The 18,058-nt window shown below is 54.0% G+C and overlaps 4 protein-coding genes across 4 annotated transcripts; 2 read left to right on the top strand and 2 right to left on the bottom strand.

The window, feature by feature from the left end:
• Positions 1 to 7,492: 7,492 nt before the first annotated feature.
• On the top strand, positions 7,493 to 10,436 carry PG985_009498 (uncharacterized protein; the record flags this gene model as incomplete). Its single annotated transcript, XM_066829266.1, has 4 exons — positions 7,493 to 7,544; positions 7,598 to 7,979; positions 8,053 to 10,166; positions 10,225 to 10,436. 4 exons carry the CDS (start codon positions 7,493 to 7,495, stop codon positions 10,434 to 10,436), a joined length of 2,760 nt encoding a protein of 919 aa, XP_066684178.1.
• Positions 10,437 to 12,868: 2,432 nt separating this feature from the next.
• PG985_009499 (extracellular protein) lies at positions 12,869 to 14,704 on the top strand (the record flags this gene model as incomplete). The annotated part of the gene is made up of 2 exons (XM_066829267.1): positions 12,869 to 13,722; positions 13,939 to 14,704. The coding sequence occupies 2 exons, from the start codon at positions 12,869 to 12,871 to the stop codon at positions 14,702 to 14,704; spliced, it is 1,620 nt and encodes a 539-aa protein (XP_066684179.1).
• A 971-nt stretch (positions 14,705 to 15,675) lies between these two features.
• PG985_009500 (uncharacterized protein) lies at positions 15,676 to 16,098 on the bottom strand (the record flags this gene model as incomplete). Its single annotated transcript, XM_066829268.1, has 1 exon — positions 15,676 to 16,098. The coding sequence occupies one exon, from the start codon at positions 16,096 to 16,098 to the stop codon at positions 15,676 to 15,678; it is 423 nt and encodes a 140-aa protein (XP_066684180.1).
• Positions 16,099 to 17,002: 904 nt separating this feature from the next.
• PG985_009501 (uncharacterized protein) lies at positions 17,003 to 17,494 on the bottom strand (the record flags this gene model as incomplete). Its single annotated transcript, XM_066829269.1, has 1 exon — positions 17,003 to 17,494. The coding sequence occupies one exon, from the start codon at positions 17,492 to 17,494 to the stop codon at positions 17,003 to 17,005; it is 492 nt and encodes a 163-aa protein (XP_066684181.1).
• Between the last annotated feature and the right edge of the window lie 564 nt (positions 17,495 to 18,058).

Raw genomic sequence — 18,058 nt, forward strand, 5'->3', positions numbered from 1 at the left:
CCAAAAGGGTCTGAAGACACCCTGTCTTGACAACTCCGAGCCGACGGCTTCGCGGCCGGGAGGAAAGTAGGAGAACTCATCTCGTCTGCCATTCAAAGGTAGCGTTAACCAATTGTCAAGGCCATAGACCCGAAACTATGTGGCTGTCATCACTTGAGTCAACACCATCATCGCCCGTGAGATCAACCTCAGTGAGCATCCGGTGCCTGGAAAAAAGCTGGACGAGCACACACGCGCCTAGCTATCAGTATAAGCGGCTGCCAGCAATTCTATAGTAAATGCTACCGATGCCCGCTGCAGTCGTTTTTACGCGGAGACATCGCTATACATGTTTCCCCTGGACACTAGTTTCCACACCTGGCTGGTCGTTGCAGCAACTCTGTTGGTTGCTGAGCCTTGAGAGCGCGCGGGCGCAGAGCATGGTTATCTGTGTAGCCTCATAGGAAGACCAACATTCGCTACCTTAACCATAATAGTAAGAGATACCAGTAGTTTACCGTGCAGCGAGTAAGCTATCTAGCGTGGAAGCTTCCATATTGCCACGGAAGGACTTCGAGAACAAATTCTGTACACCGGTTCTTAGGTGCTCATTTGTCTAGATAGAGTTCGCTTGTAGTCTCCCCGGCCTAGTCGTCTTGGTTAAATCCAAAGCAAGATGTCGCTACGAGCATCGATTTCACTTTTACCAAACGCGCTGTCAAAAGTCATGCCTTACTGGAAGAATGAGCGAGGCGCTCAGACACATTTTCCTGACCTGTCTCTCTACAAGATCATTCGTTCTCATCTGAGTAAATGTAATCAAACCATGAGAAGGCATGCACTCAATCACAGATTAGGGGAATTTACGGATTTGAGGATTCTGATATCACTTCAAGTTCCATATTAGTCCAGGGCTGGGGCGTATCGATTCAGTTAGGAACATTTGAAAACATGGTGTCTTTGCCTTGACTGGTTAACCCCGGACCGTATGACAGCGCAGCGGAAGGGCAAGAGAAGCCAAGTACATCATCCAGTAGCATGGAAAAAGAGATACATTCCTGAACATTGCACGAGTGTAGAGAACAGAAATATGACGGGAAGTCCATCGTCGATGGTTTCTAGCAAATGAAAGGACGTGGAAATATGAGTTCATCTTCGTTGTGTCTATATCATTCCGTGCTAGATAGATCAAAATTGTGCAAAGGTACGATACGATCTCGTGTCTATGTGTGAAATGTAGTTTGTAGCCACTCCACGAACGTAACCACCGCTGGATAGCATACTGAGAATGTAATGCTGCATCCATGCTGATATCCTGTAGATTATAGCCTTCGCCCAATCTCTTGGCCTATAGGGGGCAACGGACTGTGACCCAACGAGGCAGGGGGCCGCCCCCATGTGCCCCCATATGCCCCCATGACACTGCATGCATGCATCTCGGCTACGGGCCGTGCCTTGCGTCTATGGTTGGGGTCCAGGAACCATCCACACACGCTTTATAACATTCTTCTTTTTCCAGATATGGTACATCAGTGCTACTGGTGGACTTGGTTCCTGCCGGTATCCAAAGTGAGCTGAGCTTGCTCATTGGGGGCCAGAGCAGATAGGCGTAGTTGGAGTTCAGAAAAACTTCTTATGCCCATTCAGGTGACAATTAGAACCCCTGGGAGTTCGTAACTCAGATCAAATGACTGAACATCCGTTCTAAGCCATTGTGTCTGTGTGGCTAGTCTCAGACGGTGCAAAAAATTTACTTGGAGTCCTCAACAATTCCAATGCTTTGTATACCACGATCAAGGTTGCTACGAAACGTACGCATCACAAGTGATATTTGAAGCAATCTTGTACCATTCGCCACCGCGTGGGCGAGCATATATGTATGCTTCGAGCGGGAGCTACATAATTGTGAACTTGAGGTCGGGATTATTCTCTGCGTATCAGATCAACTCTGAGCCGGTATATTCCTTTCTCAAGAGACCGATGCTGATGCTGCCATGAGTCGTTTCCAGGCCCTCCCCAAGACGCAATCGCTCATCTGCAGGTTCATCGCTGTGGCATATTGAGCAACTCCTCTATATAGTGCGTCCGGACGGGGCAACTAGTGTTTTGATCTCCCGCTACTACTAGTTGGCAGCTGGCAGATAAAGTCAATGTACGTCATCTTCTCCATCCATTAGCCAAAAATTCGAGCTACAGGTCGTGTAGTGATGGACTAGCATCAAGATGTTAGGATGTCACCTCTTACCCCCATTACCCCCAGATGTGCAGTGCCACGGCATGCGCCTCCATCTATCTACTTATCTACACATCAACTCGATTTTGCATGACTCGTAAGCATCTGCACGATTTGCATACACTTGATCGCCCTAAGCCGGGGATGTGCAGTCCAGTTGCCCCAAAGCAGGCTGTGCAAGTCACTTTAATCCAAACGGGAAGCCCCCAATCACTGGGCGAGGCGCTACCCGGGACCCGCATATAGCCGCTGCAGATCATGACCTTTGGCTGTCGCCCCAAAACCCCCAAACCCAAGCAGCCAAGTGTGGACAAGCCAAAAAGGATGGTGGTGAAGATGGAAACCGTCTAGATGTTCATTGGCAGTTTGATTTCGAAGACTGGTAGGGCGGTAACAGGTTACTGAGAAAGATGGATTCCTTGTAGCAGAGGAGTATATTCAGTTCCTCTGTGCGATATTACCTGCACGAGTACCTAAAGTATGTACCTACCCTAACGCAAATGTCGGCACTTATCGACCCCGTCCTCCCATCGGTCCGGACGGTGCGAAATCCAGCCAATCCCAAATCGTGCGCTCACCGAACCAGTCCAAAAGTTGAGCCTCACTTCAATCCAATGCTGCGCCACAATTACCTGTTCGAATCTGATTGGGGGCTTCGAGGAGTTTTGGTCAATTTTCATTTTCGGGCAAGAATTTGCTGGGCGTCGCACAACTGCGCAAAGATGGAAGCGTAGTGTGCGGTTGGAGTTTGGACCAGCAAATCGGATTGCATTTCGTGTGCAGATACGCCCTGCAGGTGCTATACCAAAACCGGCCCCGACTATGAGTGAACGCATGCAGCAGTCTTGTTGGGTTGGATTTCCCGTGCTGCAGAGAAAACAAAGGAACAATTGAATGTGTTTGTTGATCGAGGATTGGGCCGTTTGCAACTTGCAGCCAACCGCCCCCTTCCCTGGCCCGATCATTACGCCTGCTCCTGTTCAAACAACATTGCGCATTGCTTGCTCATCAGGAGTTTTCTCCTTTACCAACATTATCAGGACTAACACCAACCGCCCGGTCTCCTCTGGAATGTGGATCGGGTTTTGAGTTGTACTCAAGTCCCGGTTGATCTGACCAGGGGTGCCAGGGAGAAACGTACCAGAACCCATGATGCGCGTTTATAAATAACTGGAAGCAATTTCAATACATGGCCAGATCCTCACTGCCGGCTCTTCCCATCGTCGCCCGGCTGTGGAGATTCATATTCTGATTAGGAGTATTATGCATGTTTACTGGAGTAGAATATTACGACATCCTGTTTGCATGCTTCGTCTCTATTGAAGTCCAGCATTTACACATGTAGAGCTCCCCTGCACGATCCTCGTGTGGACATGGCTCGACATGAGGTTACAGGGGTAGCTTGCGTACCTCTGCCATAAGATCGCCCTAGGAGTAATATCCCGAGCTAACCCAACGCTGCGCAAAAGTACACGTACCGTCCACCTGAAGCTTGAGTCGCTGCTTGGGGGTCTAGATTCCAGAGGCTCCAGAGGTTCGGCTGAGCAGGTAGATTGGTACGATGGGAAACAAACTGTAGGGTAGCATTTTGGATCTTTATGACCTGAGCCTCTGGGGGCCTTTCTGTTTGCTGAGGGGCATCCGAGCGGCAGGGCCAAATCCTGGGATGCTTGCGGAAATGCCGAATCGGGCTTGTGGGGGCGGTTGGCCCGGGGCAGTAGCTTTGACACTTGTTGGATGGGCTTTTCAAACATAAAGGAGACAGACAAGATGCCTGCTGGCTGGCTGTTCCTTGATTGGCCCCCGGGAGCCTCGCGATCGGTCTTACCTTCGATATTATACTTAGGAACAGGCGTGAAGTGGTAAACACATTCAAAAATGGAATTTTGCAATTGGCGGTGCACACACAGTGTACTTGCATCTGTCACTGGACTTGGCGCCGATATTACGACACAATGACTGCTATAGTGAGACTCTACCGCCCAAATCAAGAGGAACGTTCGATCTGGCCAATTGACGTCATGGTAGAGGATGCGGCCAAGAGTGGTGTTCTCCATGATCTATCGTCTTCCTTTCAACTGACGCTGGAGGCGTATCGCGATCAAGCAGATCCATATTCTCATCATCATCTGGTCCATCAGGCCCATCCAATGGGATTATCATTGAGCGCAAAAAGGGACATTCATCTGCTAGACAATCCCAAACTTCGGGACGACTGAACCGATTTTCGATGTTCGGACTGGTCCAAAGTCAATAGCTTCCACTTTCCTTCTTCTGGAAACCCTCGGATGCGGATTTGCAGAGGCACAAGCCGGTTAGCTCAAGGCCTTGATACGCCTCACGATCCGGGTATTTCTTAGTGCTATCGAGCTGAAAGCATTGGCACTCAGGCCTTCCACCAGATTAATACATGTGCATACTACTGCATGCGCAGGCACATGCTTCGCTATCTTGGGGGGCGTAGGTAATTGATCGCAGTTGCAATCCAGCCCAGTGCTGCAAGCTCCGACCCCTCGCGCCCCTCAAGATAACATGCACACACTCTGTGGTCCTATATGAATAAACTTATCACCATAATACAGAGCTCAAATTGGTTCTGTGTTAATTCTGTTCAGATCAAAAATGGTTTTACCGATTGTCAAACGTATGCATTTGATCCGAAGGAGTGAGCGACTCCTTAATGGGAGGTATTGGAGACAGGAGGTCAAATATCAATGAGCTTCAAGCTTCCATCCACCCTTAACTGATGGGGAAACTGGCAGGTGGTACCTGCTTCTTCAAGCAAGAGAACACAGTGTGGAGCACCGAGCCGCACTTGCCTGGTCATGCCTACCCCAAGAAAAGAATATCGCACACAATTTGGGAATTGAATTGACTTGAAGGATGACAGCAAGATCACAGTATTGGACACGCAGTCGCATGCAAACACTGCAGAAATGCAGAAAGGACGTGGTTTATGGTTTTTGGTTGTTGATACCTATGATGCTACCATGGGGCAAATCCACTGCCCAAAAGCCGATCGAAGCCTTATGTGATTCCATGTCTTTGCTGTGCGAGGTCAACTGGCCATTTGTTTTGTTTGAACCAGAATCAGCCCACTATAATCGATCACCAATCCATAATTCTCGGTACCTGAGCTGTCTGGGCTAGCGGGTAGGTGTTCTTTAGGCATTTTCTCTTTGAGCCGAAAGAGCAGGCCAGGCAAAGTAAAGGCGTAAAAGCGTAGGTAAAAAGCTGCGCCCAGCCCAGGAGAGCTACCACCCAAGAACCCGGGGAAAGCGCAATCAATCACCACTACCAATACCACTGTGACTGCTGCACTCCAGCTTAACTTGAACACTGGGGCTGCCTTGCCCACTGCATCGCACTGCATCGCATCACACACACCAGTAGACCAGCACACACACACACACATACACACACACACAAACTCTTGCACGCGTACCAAACTGCAAAGTTGGAGGATTTGACCTGACCTGACCTGCCCTGACCTGACATACGGGTCGAACCCAAGAGACCTCGACCCTGCTTGTTGTTCGTCAACCCCCAATTTACTCCACACATCGCCGTCGACGACCCCCCGAACTAAAAACAACCTAATCGTCCATCTACTTTGTACCTCCCTACCTCTTAACCCTCAATCCAATCCGTGTCGTGAGTCAGGTAACTCTTTCCAAAGAAGACAGTGCCCGCGCCCGCCTTTTTTTACCTACCCCCCTCTCCATTGTGGCACTTCTGCACCAACGTATAGATTAGAGGAATTAACTGGGGTACTGCGCTGTCTCAAGGAGCCCGGCATTTCCACCCAGTCACAATTCGCCCATCCCATTTGATGCAGGAGACGGAGAAGTCGATTGGGAGCACCTGAGGACACCACCGCACTGCACCACGCCGACTCTCACACACGCATTGGGCGAGACGCGAGAGCCAGACGACTGGAAAACGAGATCATATAGAAGAAAGTGAGTGAGCGAGCGAGTGAATGAGAGCAGAGAGAGAGAGAGAGAAGCTGGAGAGCACAGCCCATCCTTCCATCCCAAGGTGAGACACGAAACCAAGCAGAGCCCGCCTGGCCCGCTGGACCCCTTCCCACCCTCGCATCACCTAACCTCCCTCCTTCTCGTCTTTGCGTTCTGCTGGTCGCTTTTTGGCTGCACAGCGCACAGCACCCAGCACCCAGCACCACCACACAGTAGTAGCAGCAGCAGCGGCGGCAGCCAAGCCCAGCCAATTACCCCCCGGTCTGTCAATTGAGAAGTGGTCAGTGTGTCTTTGTCCGCTTCGCTGCTTTTCTGCGGCTCCTACTTCGACACCTACTGTCATTTTCCCGGCGACGACACGATTCCCAAGCCCAGAGACCACTTTTTTTTCTGGTTACTTCCTCACTTTTGGGGGGTTGCGCCGTGTCAACAACAAAGCCACAAGCAACACACATAGCAGCAGTAGCTAGCTTCTGGACCTCTCCCCCCTTCCCTTTCCCAACATTGACCTCACCCGTCCCGAATAATCCTTCCCTCTCTTCCCCCCCTTTGGCACTAATTCGCAACCGCAATTCTCCCTTTGTGGTTTGTGGGCAGCTTGACTGCTATTCCCCGACCCGTCGGCATCTACTTCTCTGGATTTCCACACACTCCTTGCGCACTGCTGCTGCTGCTGCTGCGTACACACTGTTTCTTCTATTCGCTTCTTGCATTCGTTCCCGTCCCCATGTGCTGACGGCCCAGTCCCTTCCACCACTCCGAAGATACCCAGCGAGCCATTTGGCTACCCTCGAGGGAGACGGCAAACTGGACGTCGACCAACCCCCGCGACCATCTACCGAGGACCCTGCGCTGTCTCCGTGAGCAGTCTTGTATGTCCGGACCGGATACCCCTGGTCCTCTGTCTTGTAAAGTATGTACTCCCTCTTTCCTTCGCCGTTACGTTTCACGTGGCCTTCGTCAACTTCGCACTCCGGTGTCACCTGAGCGACCAGGCTATACTATAGAGGCCCACCGGCGAGGTGCATGTATCGACATCGACATCATCAAATGGACGTCCTTCATCCTTTGCGGGCTACACCCGCATCCGGACCTTGTTGCATGCTATACCCATCACTTTTGCATGAAGGCTGACCCGCGAATGGATCCAGGGACTCTAGGACGAATCCACGACGATCTTGCTGAGCACGAAATCGGCAGCGTCTTTCGAAGACCAATACCCCAGCACCATCAATCGAGGATGGTACAGGGCAAGAAGCCAGAAGCTGCAAACGGTCAGAACAAGAGAGATTCATCAGCAATGTCGTACCAGAAACAGGACATGAGGAATATGGGTGGTAAGAACCAGAACGGTATGTTGGCCCTCTGGAGTCTGTCTGCGCGGACTTGACACTGAATTACATAGGCTTTCGTACCGATAGCTCCATCGGTTCCGGCCACCAAGTTGGCCAGCGTACTCTGCAGCCATGGTCAGGTGGCGGCGGCGCCAACGACGCTGATACCTTCGGTTCCCTGGGTGCCCTGGAGAATAAGTCCTCCGGCGGTGGTGACAAGTGGGACCAGTTCTCGGCCAACGAGCAGCTCTTCGGATTGAAGACCGACTACGACGAGAACATCTACACTACTCAGATCGACAAGAGCCACCCCAAGTACAAGGAGCGTATGGCCGCTGCCGAGAGAAAGGCACGAGAGATTGAGCGCAGCGCAGCTACCACTTCTCATGTGGCAGAGGAGCGGATAATGGATTTCGTCGGCGGTAACGATCGTGGAGGAGATGAGGAAGACAAGTAGGTCCCCGCAACCCAGCCAGCGCCTCTTTACACACCCATTGGATCGTACTAACCCGGATTGCCTTTACAGATACAGTGGTGTCAAACGACAGGATTTCCCACCCCTCCCCGGTGGCAGCCGCGACAAGAAGTACACGCCTCCTGCTATGAGAGCTCCGACCAACAATTCTACTGTCAAGGGCGCCCCGGTGGATCCCGCCATCATCAGTGCACGCATCGGCACACAGAAGCCTCAGCAGTCTCCTACCAAAGTCGATGAAGCGAAAGCCCGCGCCGAAACCTCTGCTGCAGGCACCTCCGGCAATGCGGTACCTTCGGCCAAGACTCCTGAGCCCAAGGCCGATGCTGCCAAGCCCGAGCCCCACTCAAAGACGACTGAGAAGCCGCTCGAGGTCAAGCCTGTAAACCAGAGCGCGACCCCCTTGAAGGCATCTGCCGCCACCAGCCGGACCATCTCGCCCCAAGGAAAGGAGGGCGCAGCTGTACCGAATGCGACTTCAACTGTCGAGCGGGATGTATTGTCGTCGTTCAAGACATTTGCCAATAAGGAAAGAATGACTGCCGAGAAGATCCGGAGCAACAAGGCCAAGGCTGACAAGGAGGTCAAGCTGCATGAGCTCAAGAAGTTTGCCACAAACTTCAAGCTTCCCACACCTGTCCCTGTCGATCTGATTTCCATCATCGCCAAAGACCCGGCCAAGCAGCGAGAAATTCAAGAGAAGGCGTCTCGTGATGCTGCCGAGGTTGCACAGCGTCGCAAGGTCGAGGAACAAGCTGCCAAGGACAAGAAGCCGGTTGCTACAAAAGAGGGACAGCCTGCCGCTGCTCCTCAGGGCGCTGCGCAGCCCCAGCCGGAGCGAACCCGGCCAGTTAGCACCGTTGTAAACGGACCACAAGGCGGTACCCAAGGCGGCCGTCACCCTCCCAATCGCAACTACAACCAACAACAGCAATACCAGGGGTACCGGAACGACCGACAGGGCCCCCCACACATGCAGCAGCAGGGTGGCCGCCAGACCGGCAATCTTGCCCAGCGAATCAGGAACGTCGAGCAGCACAAGCTTGCTGATATGCGCCAACCTCCCACAGGTCCCTCGCACCCGAACGAACCCCCGTATGCTCGCCGCGCGATCCCAGGGCCTGGCCAGATGGGCAAACTGAACCCGAATAGCCACGAGTTCCGACCCAATGCCTTCGCCCCAGCATTTGCCCCTAACGGCCACCCCAGCGCCGGTTCCAGTCCTCGCTCAGCGCTGAACAACATCACAGAGGGTCATTCTACACCTGCTAGCAGCACTGCCGCTGTGGTTGTCGTCAGCAAGAAGAGGAAGGCTGTCGACCCCAAGAAGTGTGTCATTCTTGGCCACATCAAGGCGCAGCCCGTTCCCCAGGGCAAGAACTACGATGATAACGATGGTATCAAGCCCTCGTTTGACACCGCCCCGACTTGGCGCCAGGCCCAGGAGGAGGAGAAGCCCGAGTCGACGATGCGTCTCTCATACACCGAGTATTTTGAGCGCCAGCCCTTCGCGGCCCAGCCGACTCCCAACCCCACCCATGTCATGCCTCAGATGGCCCATCAACACCAGCTCCCATTCCACCTTCAGCACGGCGCCCACAACGTCCCCCCGCGACCTTCTCCTCACGTGCCCCCGGTACCAATGCACCCAGGCCAGCATGGTCCGGTGCCCCACCCTTACAACGGTGCCGATGATCATAGGATGATGCCTTCGAACTCGTCGCAGTCTTATTCGTCCCCACGCATGTCACAGGTTCCTATGGCCTATCCTCCCAACATGAACACCCCACACATGCCATACGGGCAGCCTGGCGGATTTGCTCCAGGCACTCCCCAGATGGGTCAATTCAACAGGAGCTTCTCAAACAACCCGCAATACATGCCCCATCAGCAGATGCCCATGGGAGCGCCCATGATGCCGCAGTTCATGACCCCTCAAGGAATGCCCGGCCCGCAGATGCAGATGTATCCCTCGGGCCAGTTCATGCCGCCTGGAGTCAGCATGCCACAGCCCATGCCCGGCACCAATGGATACCCTAGCCCTGGACGTCCTGCCGCTGCCCCGATGATGGTCCATCAGGGCTCTCAACAGGGCCAACCCGTTTACGGCATGAGCCCTGGGATGCAATACCAGCAGCCCGTCTTCCCACAGCAACCGGGACAGAGTAAGTCCTCTCGAAAATCGTCAGCACCGCCGCGCCAGTACTAACTCGCATGGCAAAGTGAACAATATGCGAGGATACAGCAACCCCAGCCCACAGCAGTTTGGAACCAGCCCCTCGCAGATGCATCAGTATACGCCCCAGCAACACCGCAATGGCAACTACAACAAGAATTATCAGGGACCCAACCAACACCAGGGTCCCCAGGGCGGTCACGCCATCCCGACCGGGCCTCAGGGACGAGCTGCGGACGGGCCTGATGAGGCCAAGTGAAATGTCTCAGATACGAGTGGCAGATCGTAAGCGGCGCCGCGCCCGGGCGCACATTCCGAGGTTTCTTCATACTTCAGCATTCCATATCTCGGCAGTCAGTGTGTCGCCTCGGCCTCTCACGGTACTTTGGATGGCCCAGTGCCGCGTCGACTGCCAAGCCGTTGTATGTTCTGTTAGGGCTTGCAGCCGGTCTAGAGAATTGTTGCAGGGGAGCCGACTCGCGGACAGTACGGCTTGGACAAACCTGTGCGATGTTTCTGGAGGCTCACGACACGGGCTGGTGCGGGGCCCACCTAGCTAGATCTCGGAAGATATCAACACCACAGCATATTTGGCATGCTGCCCTCGGTCACGTAGGATACCATTGCGGTATTTTTTACTATACTTATCTTTTGATCGAGATGCAAAGGGCGAACAAAATAAGACAGGCGGAGGGAAGATGCAGCAGGCGAAGTAGCAGAGAGATATGGATGGTGGTGGGGTGCGAAGGCTTCTGGGCAACCCCCAGCGTTGCCGACTGCCCTCGCAACAGCGACTGAGATATTGGACTCGAGTCATATGAGAGTCTGAAGCGCGTACAGCACGGCGACTCTGTTGGCTACAGCGTTACTCGAGTTTGCCAGGAAAGAGGCGGTGATGCTGACATGACATGACAATAGATATGCAGGTATCTTGTAGCAGCGGGAGCTAGTTCCAAGGCAAGCAGTTTACCTGATGAACTTATCAACGTCCTCTTTACTTGGCCATGCCAATTTGATGAATCTGCTGTGACCGTGTTTCTTGTCACGTGATTGTACTGGCTGCTGGGACAGATCAACGAGGGAGGCTGGCTTCTTACTGACTAATGTGCATCTCAATGACGATGGCAACTACATATATAGCCATGCGACATGGGTGGAATCGGTTCTTTATATGCGTATATGTCAATCGGGCATTTGTAAATATATGATGGCTGGTACCACTTCTGGAGCATCCATGCCAATTGATGAATGTCCCAGCAAGAAGAATGGGGGCGCAAATGGCGGGGTCAACGGGGTTCAGGTTTGGAATGTTTCAAACCGGTCGCTCCTGTTTGCTTGTCAGGGCCGGTAGTGGTCGGGCCTCTCCGGCTATGCGGACATCGACAGGGCTGGGTTGTGACTGTATCCAACCTATGCCATCATCCAGGCTCGTTCTTACTTAAGCAATTGTCCAAGGATTTGCCAGGAGGAAGGGGAAGGATGGCTCGATGGGCAAGGGATTGGGGACCGGCCCAAAGCTTGGCATGCCTCCTGTCAGGCACAGATTCTGGTTGGGCGCAATGATTGGCTGTCGTCGCAAGTTGGCGCCCATGCATCCCTGGCAGCACCTGGGCCTTTTCCACTGGTGACTCTTCCAGATCCAACGTGCCGCTAGCTTTGCGACGTGCAATACAAACCTCGTTAGTCCTGGCCATTCATTTGGCCGTCCGCCATGCCCATGTGTTAAGGCTGGTGGATCGATCTCCTTCGATAGTGGGTTTCGTCTGCTTCTGCATTTTCTGCATCTTCTTTCGCTCCGGGACTTGGTTAGTACCTTTGGCCGGTGCGACGACCGCTCAACGCTTCAGCGATCCCATGGCCTGATATGGTTCGCGCAAGCGACTGTGCATCGCCTGTCCAGAAGCCGCTTGCTTGACTTTTGGGGAAGAGAAATGGCTCAAGAACAGAACAGGATTTTACGCATTGGCACAAACGACGTATGTTACGAATGACAAGTTGACGGATGACGAGGGCTTGTCAGGTCGCCAGCCCAGCCAATCTGGTTCCGGCGGTGGCGTGCCGTGGTTTCGTTTGCTGTTGCGTGTATCCGCACGAGCAAGCGTGTAAGTCGGAGCCTGTCACCCACTCGGTAGGCAGGTCTGGGAAGGCCATGGCGCCCGCTGCCATGCGTCCATGCTGGCGGCTCGTCTGCATACAAGAAGACCCAGATCGCTCGCAGCTTATACCCGAGAATCTTCTTTCGCTCAGTGTGTGCTCCGTTCCATTGTCTCACTTTGGTACTCCGCCAGTGGTTGGACAGATTGACAAGTCATTCATTCGTGCCTTTCTCTTGACTCCGTTGTGTCTCCGCCATTGTGTATCTCTGGTGTGACTCCACAAGGTTGGGAACAATCAACATTCTTCCACGAGGCCCGTTTCCTTCGCAAACCCCCCGGTGACCTCTCATACCACCTCCAGTTTTTCTATTATTAAACTATCCATTCATTTCTCTTCTTCTGCGCTTGAAGATTTCCACAAACGACTTCGACGAGTGCAGGCAGCTCTCAATATCACCGATTCGACCTTCCAAAGGACCAACCTGCAAGACTGATTCGATCCGGCTTTCTGCTGCTGCCAGACAGCACGCAATTCCCATTATTCGTCACTCCACTTCCATCTTTTTCTTTATCCTGACTGCCGATCGCCGAAACGATGTATGTCTCGCGTATCGTAACGCTGGTCGTGGCTCTCGCGGCCGAGACCGCCCTGGGTCACATGAACATGGCCGACCCGCCCCCGCTGCGGTATAAGGGCAACCCCAACGCCGTCAAGGCGGGCAAGATCGACACGGACATCACGAGCCCCAACACGGCGGCCACCTTCCCTTGCAAGGGCGCCATCCCGGACATGGACGACCCCGTCGCCGGAGCCCCCGTCGCGACCTGGTACCCCGGCGAGCAACACACGGTCAAGATCGTCGGCGGCGCGTCCCACAACGGCGGCTCCTGCCAGCTGTCCATATCCTACGACAAGGGCCAGACCTTCACCGTCGTCTTCAGCAAGATCGGCGCCTGCCCCACCGATCCCAACATCCCCTTTACCCTGCCCGCCGACACCCCCAGCGCCGACAAGGTCCTGTTCTCCTGGTCCTGGATCAACCACACCGGCAACCGCGAGTTCTACAACAACTGTGCCGTCTTGACCATCGGCGCCGCCAAGAAGAAGCGAGCTGCCCCGGCCGTGGCTTTCAAGGACCGCCCGCCCATGCTCGTGGCCAACATCTACCACACCGCCGGCGCGGCCTGCGTCAAGGAGGGCGTCGACGCTCTCTACCCGGAGCCCGGCCCCGACTTCGTCAACGTCTCGTCTACGGCAGCCCTTCCTGACGACTGCGTGACGGGCCAGCCCATGTCGGCCAACCCCATTGTCGGTGGCAGTGGTGGTAGCGGTAGCGGTAGCGGTAGCGGGGGAGCTCCCGCGTCGGGATCGGCCAGTGCTCCTGCCGGACCAGGAGTCACTCCGTCGTCGCGTCCCGTCCAGCTTCCGACGACGTCGGCTTCTGCTGTGTATGTATCTTCTTCGTCGTCGTCGTCCTTCTCGTCGTCGTTGTCGTTGCAGTCTGTCCTTCCTTCAATGCTTTCGTCGTTGCTGCTGCCTTTACCGTCGTCGACTGTGGATTTGGTATCGGCGTCGTCTGCGACACCTTCTACATTCATTATCTCTTCTGTTTCTATGACGGCTTCTTCCCTGGATGGAGGAACTACTTTGGTCACGTCGACAAGGTCGGCTTCATCTTCTACTTCGTCTTCGTCTGCTTCTGATGCGGCACCTTCGCCGTCACTCATTGTGATCCCGATCACTTCCTCCCGCCGAACCAAGACAGAGTCCGCGACACCAACACCGAGCGAGACCTCTTCGGCCACGGAGTCCACGCTCCTAACTTCTAGTGCATCACACTCCAAGACCCACTCCACCCCTGGTGGCATCTTCATCCCATCCTCAACCACAACAACGTCTGCGTCTGCGTCTGCGTCTGCGTCTGCATCTGCATCTGCGTCTGCGTCTTCGTCGTTGTCTTCAGGTTCGGGTGCAGCCCCACCAACTAACACTCCCACGCCCAGCTCTCCTGACGCCACTCCCAGTGTCAGCAGCAGCGACAGCAGCATCCCGACGACATCTTCCGCCTCCTCCTCCGCCACCTCCTCCGAGGTCGTGGGCCTACCATCCCAGTCCCAGTCCCCCACGGCCACGAGCAGCGCCGCGTCCCCTACGGGTACCGGCTCGGCGGGCGGCGGCGGCGGCGGCGACGTCCTGACCGGCCCCTGCCAGCCCGAGGGCGAGTGGAACTGCCTGGCGGGCGGGACGTCCTGGCAGCGCTGCGCCTCGGGGCTCTGGTCCGTGGTCGTGCCCATGGCGCCGGGCACCAGCTGCACGCCGGGGCAGAGCAGCAACCTGAACAAGATGAAGAAGCGGCAGCAGTACATCCGCCGGCGTGATGCGCCTCGCCGCGAGCCTGTTCGGCGTAGGGCTCAGGTTGGGGCTTGGTAATTAATTACGGCATCTACCGAGATGAGGGGGAAAGCATCATGATACCATGGAGAGAGAGAAGAAGAGGGTTGGTTGATGGACCAAAACAGAGTCTGGAGGAGAGGAGGATAGATGAAAAGGAGATACAGGGGAACGCTCGTTATTTGTTTGGACGGCGGCAAAAGTGAGGGGAATTCGCTTCTTGTTACAAATTTTCTCGACGACCACCATTTGGGGGACTTTCGTTGACTTCACTTCTTGTACATATTATTATTTTCTTTTCTTTGCCACTCCCAGTTCGGGAATTTGGTATTGGCACATACACTTTAAGTTTGGACGCGAGGAGACAAAAAGAAACAGAGGGAGAAAGAGAGGAAGATGGATAGATTTTGCAGTATGGAGGAGATACAGGCTCGTTTTTAGGGAATACGAGGCAGGCTAGCTGTTACTGAGATGAAGATAAATTGTTGTCGTTGCATGGCTTTCGATTGACGGGTATCTGTGACTGATATGATAGATTGCAATATGGTAATTATTGAGACAGCTGCTAATAAGGGATAAGTCAAGATGGGCTGGGCCAGTTTGTTGCCTATGCAGTTGGTCTCCTATCACCAGGCTTCAGCAGTAGCTGCCACGAGTTCTCAACTTGATCGGGTATCATCATCCAATCGTCATCTGTAACGACGGCATACATGTTTGGCGCTGTCTGGACTGATCAATGTATATGCACATAGACAACAGCAGCCTGTGTACAGCCATCGTTACTCGTTTAAGCCACCAAAGTTTCGCTTGCCGCCCATTGCGTCGGATGAACGTTAGTATCGGCTCGCGACACTTGGAGTCGACTGGGAAATACCCGAAGGCAAGTGTAAGGCTACATTCCTTGCCAATGTGTGAGGATAAGCCACAAATCAGAGGCGAACGACTCGTCTGCTGGATCTTCGTCCCGACTTCAGCTGCACCGATACGATGCGCCAGCAGAGCGGCCCTAGTTACAACCTAACGAATGTAATGAACAGGACCAAAAGCGCCGGAATCATTAGCGTATCCGGCTCGCCGCAATCCCGAGGACACCGGACCTGACCCCATTGAAGAAAAGCCACTGCGAACCACTGGCATATAGCCAGGAGAACGAAGGCCCCAAGTCGTCGTCCCCTACCACCTCGGACCGGGCGTCGGAGTAGTAGGTGCTCTGTGATGTAGGGGACGATGCCTCTGGTCGATTCTGCCGCCCAGTCCAGCAACAAGATTGTGGCCACGAGCAGCAGCAGACTCAGGACGAGGAAGGCGTGGACGCTGTTTCGCCCGAGATGGGCACACTGCAGTAGGAAGGCCCTGTAGTGGGCGACAACGAGCGAGAGGTTGTGAAAGTTGGGGAGGACGAGGCCTTGGTAGAGGGGGCCGAGGGCGCCCATCTTGTAGTCGGGTGTTAATGAGTGAGGTAGGTAGGTAGCAAGAGGAAGATGATTTTGAGGAGTAGGATTGCTGGTTCTAGCAAATGGTTGGTGTGTCTATTGATTTAACATTGATAGATGTGTGTATACATCATCTAGTGGTCTGAATTTAAATCGAAGGTCGGCATTGGATCTCACAGCTATCGGAGAGAGCAGAAAATGGAAGTAGAGTTTGACATTTCGGAGGTACAGCCAGAACCAGGCATATATTTATGCAATTAAGCGACATTTGTTGATTTAGAAGGTCCATGGCTCATGAAAACTATACCAATCAGATGGGGAAGTAGCAATGAACGTAATCTGGGCTTCTATCCTCTAGCCTTGAGGCCGTCGATAGATTCGTGGTAGATGAAATGAGATTCTGGGCCGACGTTAGCTAGTTTGCAACACTTACCATAAACATAGTAAAAACACCACTAACCTAGCTCGCCGACGCCAGGTACGCGGCTAATTTACCGATGACGTCGGGCTTGGCCATGGCTTTTCAGATCAGACACACGAGAGCGGCCCGCATGATGACCAGCATGATCGTCCTGGCGAAGATGCGGAGGCATAAGTGGCGGGCTCCCGCGCCACGGGACGAGCTTCCCGGACAGGTGCGGCATGAGCTTGCGCACCTGTAACAGGAGCGCGATAGAGACGATGAGGGTGGGGAGGTGGGGGGTCTGCATGGCAGCGGTGGTGCAGGCAAGCAAGCGGAAGTGACACACAGTCAGGCAACACTCCATAGATTGGAACGATCAATGGCAAGCATGCATTACGTTTTATTGTTACCCATCATCAGAACAGTTACCCATAATCCCCTAGCCCTAGCCGTCCATTGCCGAGTCCCCTTGCCCCTTGTCTTTTCCCCCAATGCCGAGGCCTACAACCACGACGTCAATATGCTGGTCCAGATCATGCTCGATGCCTTATGGTCGCGGTAGTACTGGAGCGTGGCCGCCACCATCAAGGCCTGACGCGCCCAACAGACGAGAACAAGAGTGATTGCCCACAAGACGATGCTGTGGCTGCGCGCGCGCCGTACCAGTCTGTCCCCGTACCGGGAGAGAGTGAGCGGATACCAGCCCAGGTATTGACAGATCTGCACCGCGATGCCGAGCGCGAGGAAGAAGAGGTGGCTCGCGTGCCCCTTGTGCAGGACGGGGAAGGCGGGCGGGTAAAAGGTCTCCGGCGGGAAGATGCGGTAGGTGGTGTCGGGGTCGAGGCCGACGAGCTCGAAGACGTCGGTCTCGACTTCGGCCCAGTACGGGGCGATGGGGACGAAGAACGGGTAGATGATGTGCTTGTCGACGAAGGGCTGGAAGGGGGGCTCCTTGGTGAAGAAGCCCAGCAGCGAGTACAAGGCGGACGCCATCGTGGATGTTGGAATGGGATGGAGTGGTCCGTAGAACAGCCGTAGAAGAGACGGAATGGTATGGAACAAGGTGATTACTGGAACGCTTTCCCACTCAACGTTTGGGGGAGCCATCGCGCCTTCCACACAACAGCGTCGGAACCGGGAAACGTACTTGCCATGTAATGAAGTAAACAAACCGGGCAGATTATTAATAGCCTAGTTCTCCACCAGTTCAAGGTGATTACGTTTCTTTCGTATTGTACCAGCGGATGGACAAGTCAGCTGTGAATAATTGATGCGGCGAGGGAACGGGCTACATAAATAGTTATTCATGAGATAATTGTCGACGGGATAGCTGGGTGTTGCAGTGACAGGGGTGCGAACCCCATACCGGCTAGCGCGCTTAGCTAGATCTCCCCTTTGTGTACATATAAGCAGCACATCACTGCTGTTCTCTTTTGTAGATTCTCTTTTTTCAGACAGCACTTTATACACCATCGCACGCTCTCTCTCGTGCAACACTGGGTCAATCAAAATTTCCATGTAGGTAACTACCTGCGCCTACTCAACGTCTCAATGTCC

This window comes from Apiospora marii (genome assembly GCF_038362585.1).
Source record: "Apiospora marii strain CBS 49790 chromosome Unknown utg000005l_segment0_segment0, whole genome shotgun sequence".
NCBI classification, from domain to species: domain Eukaryota; kingdom Fungi; phylum Ascomycota; class Sordariomycetes; order Amphisphaeriales; family Apiosporaceae; genus Apiospora; species Apiospora marii.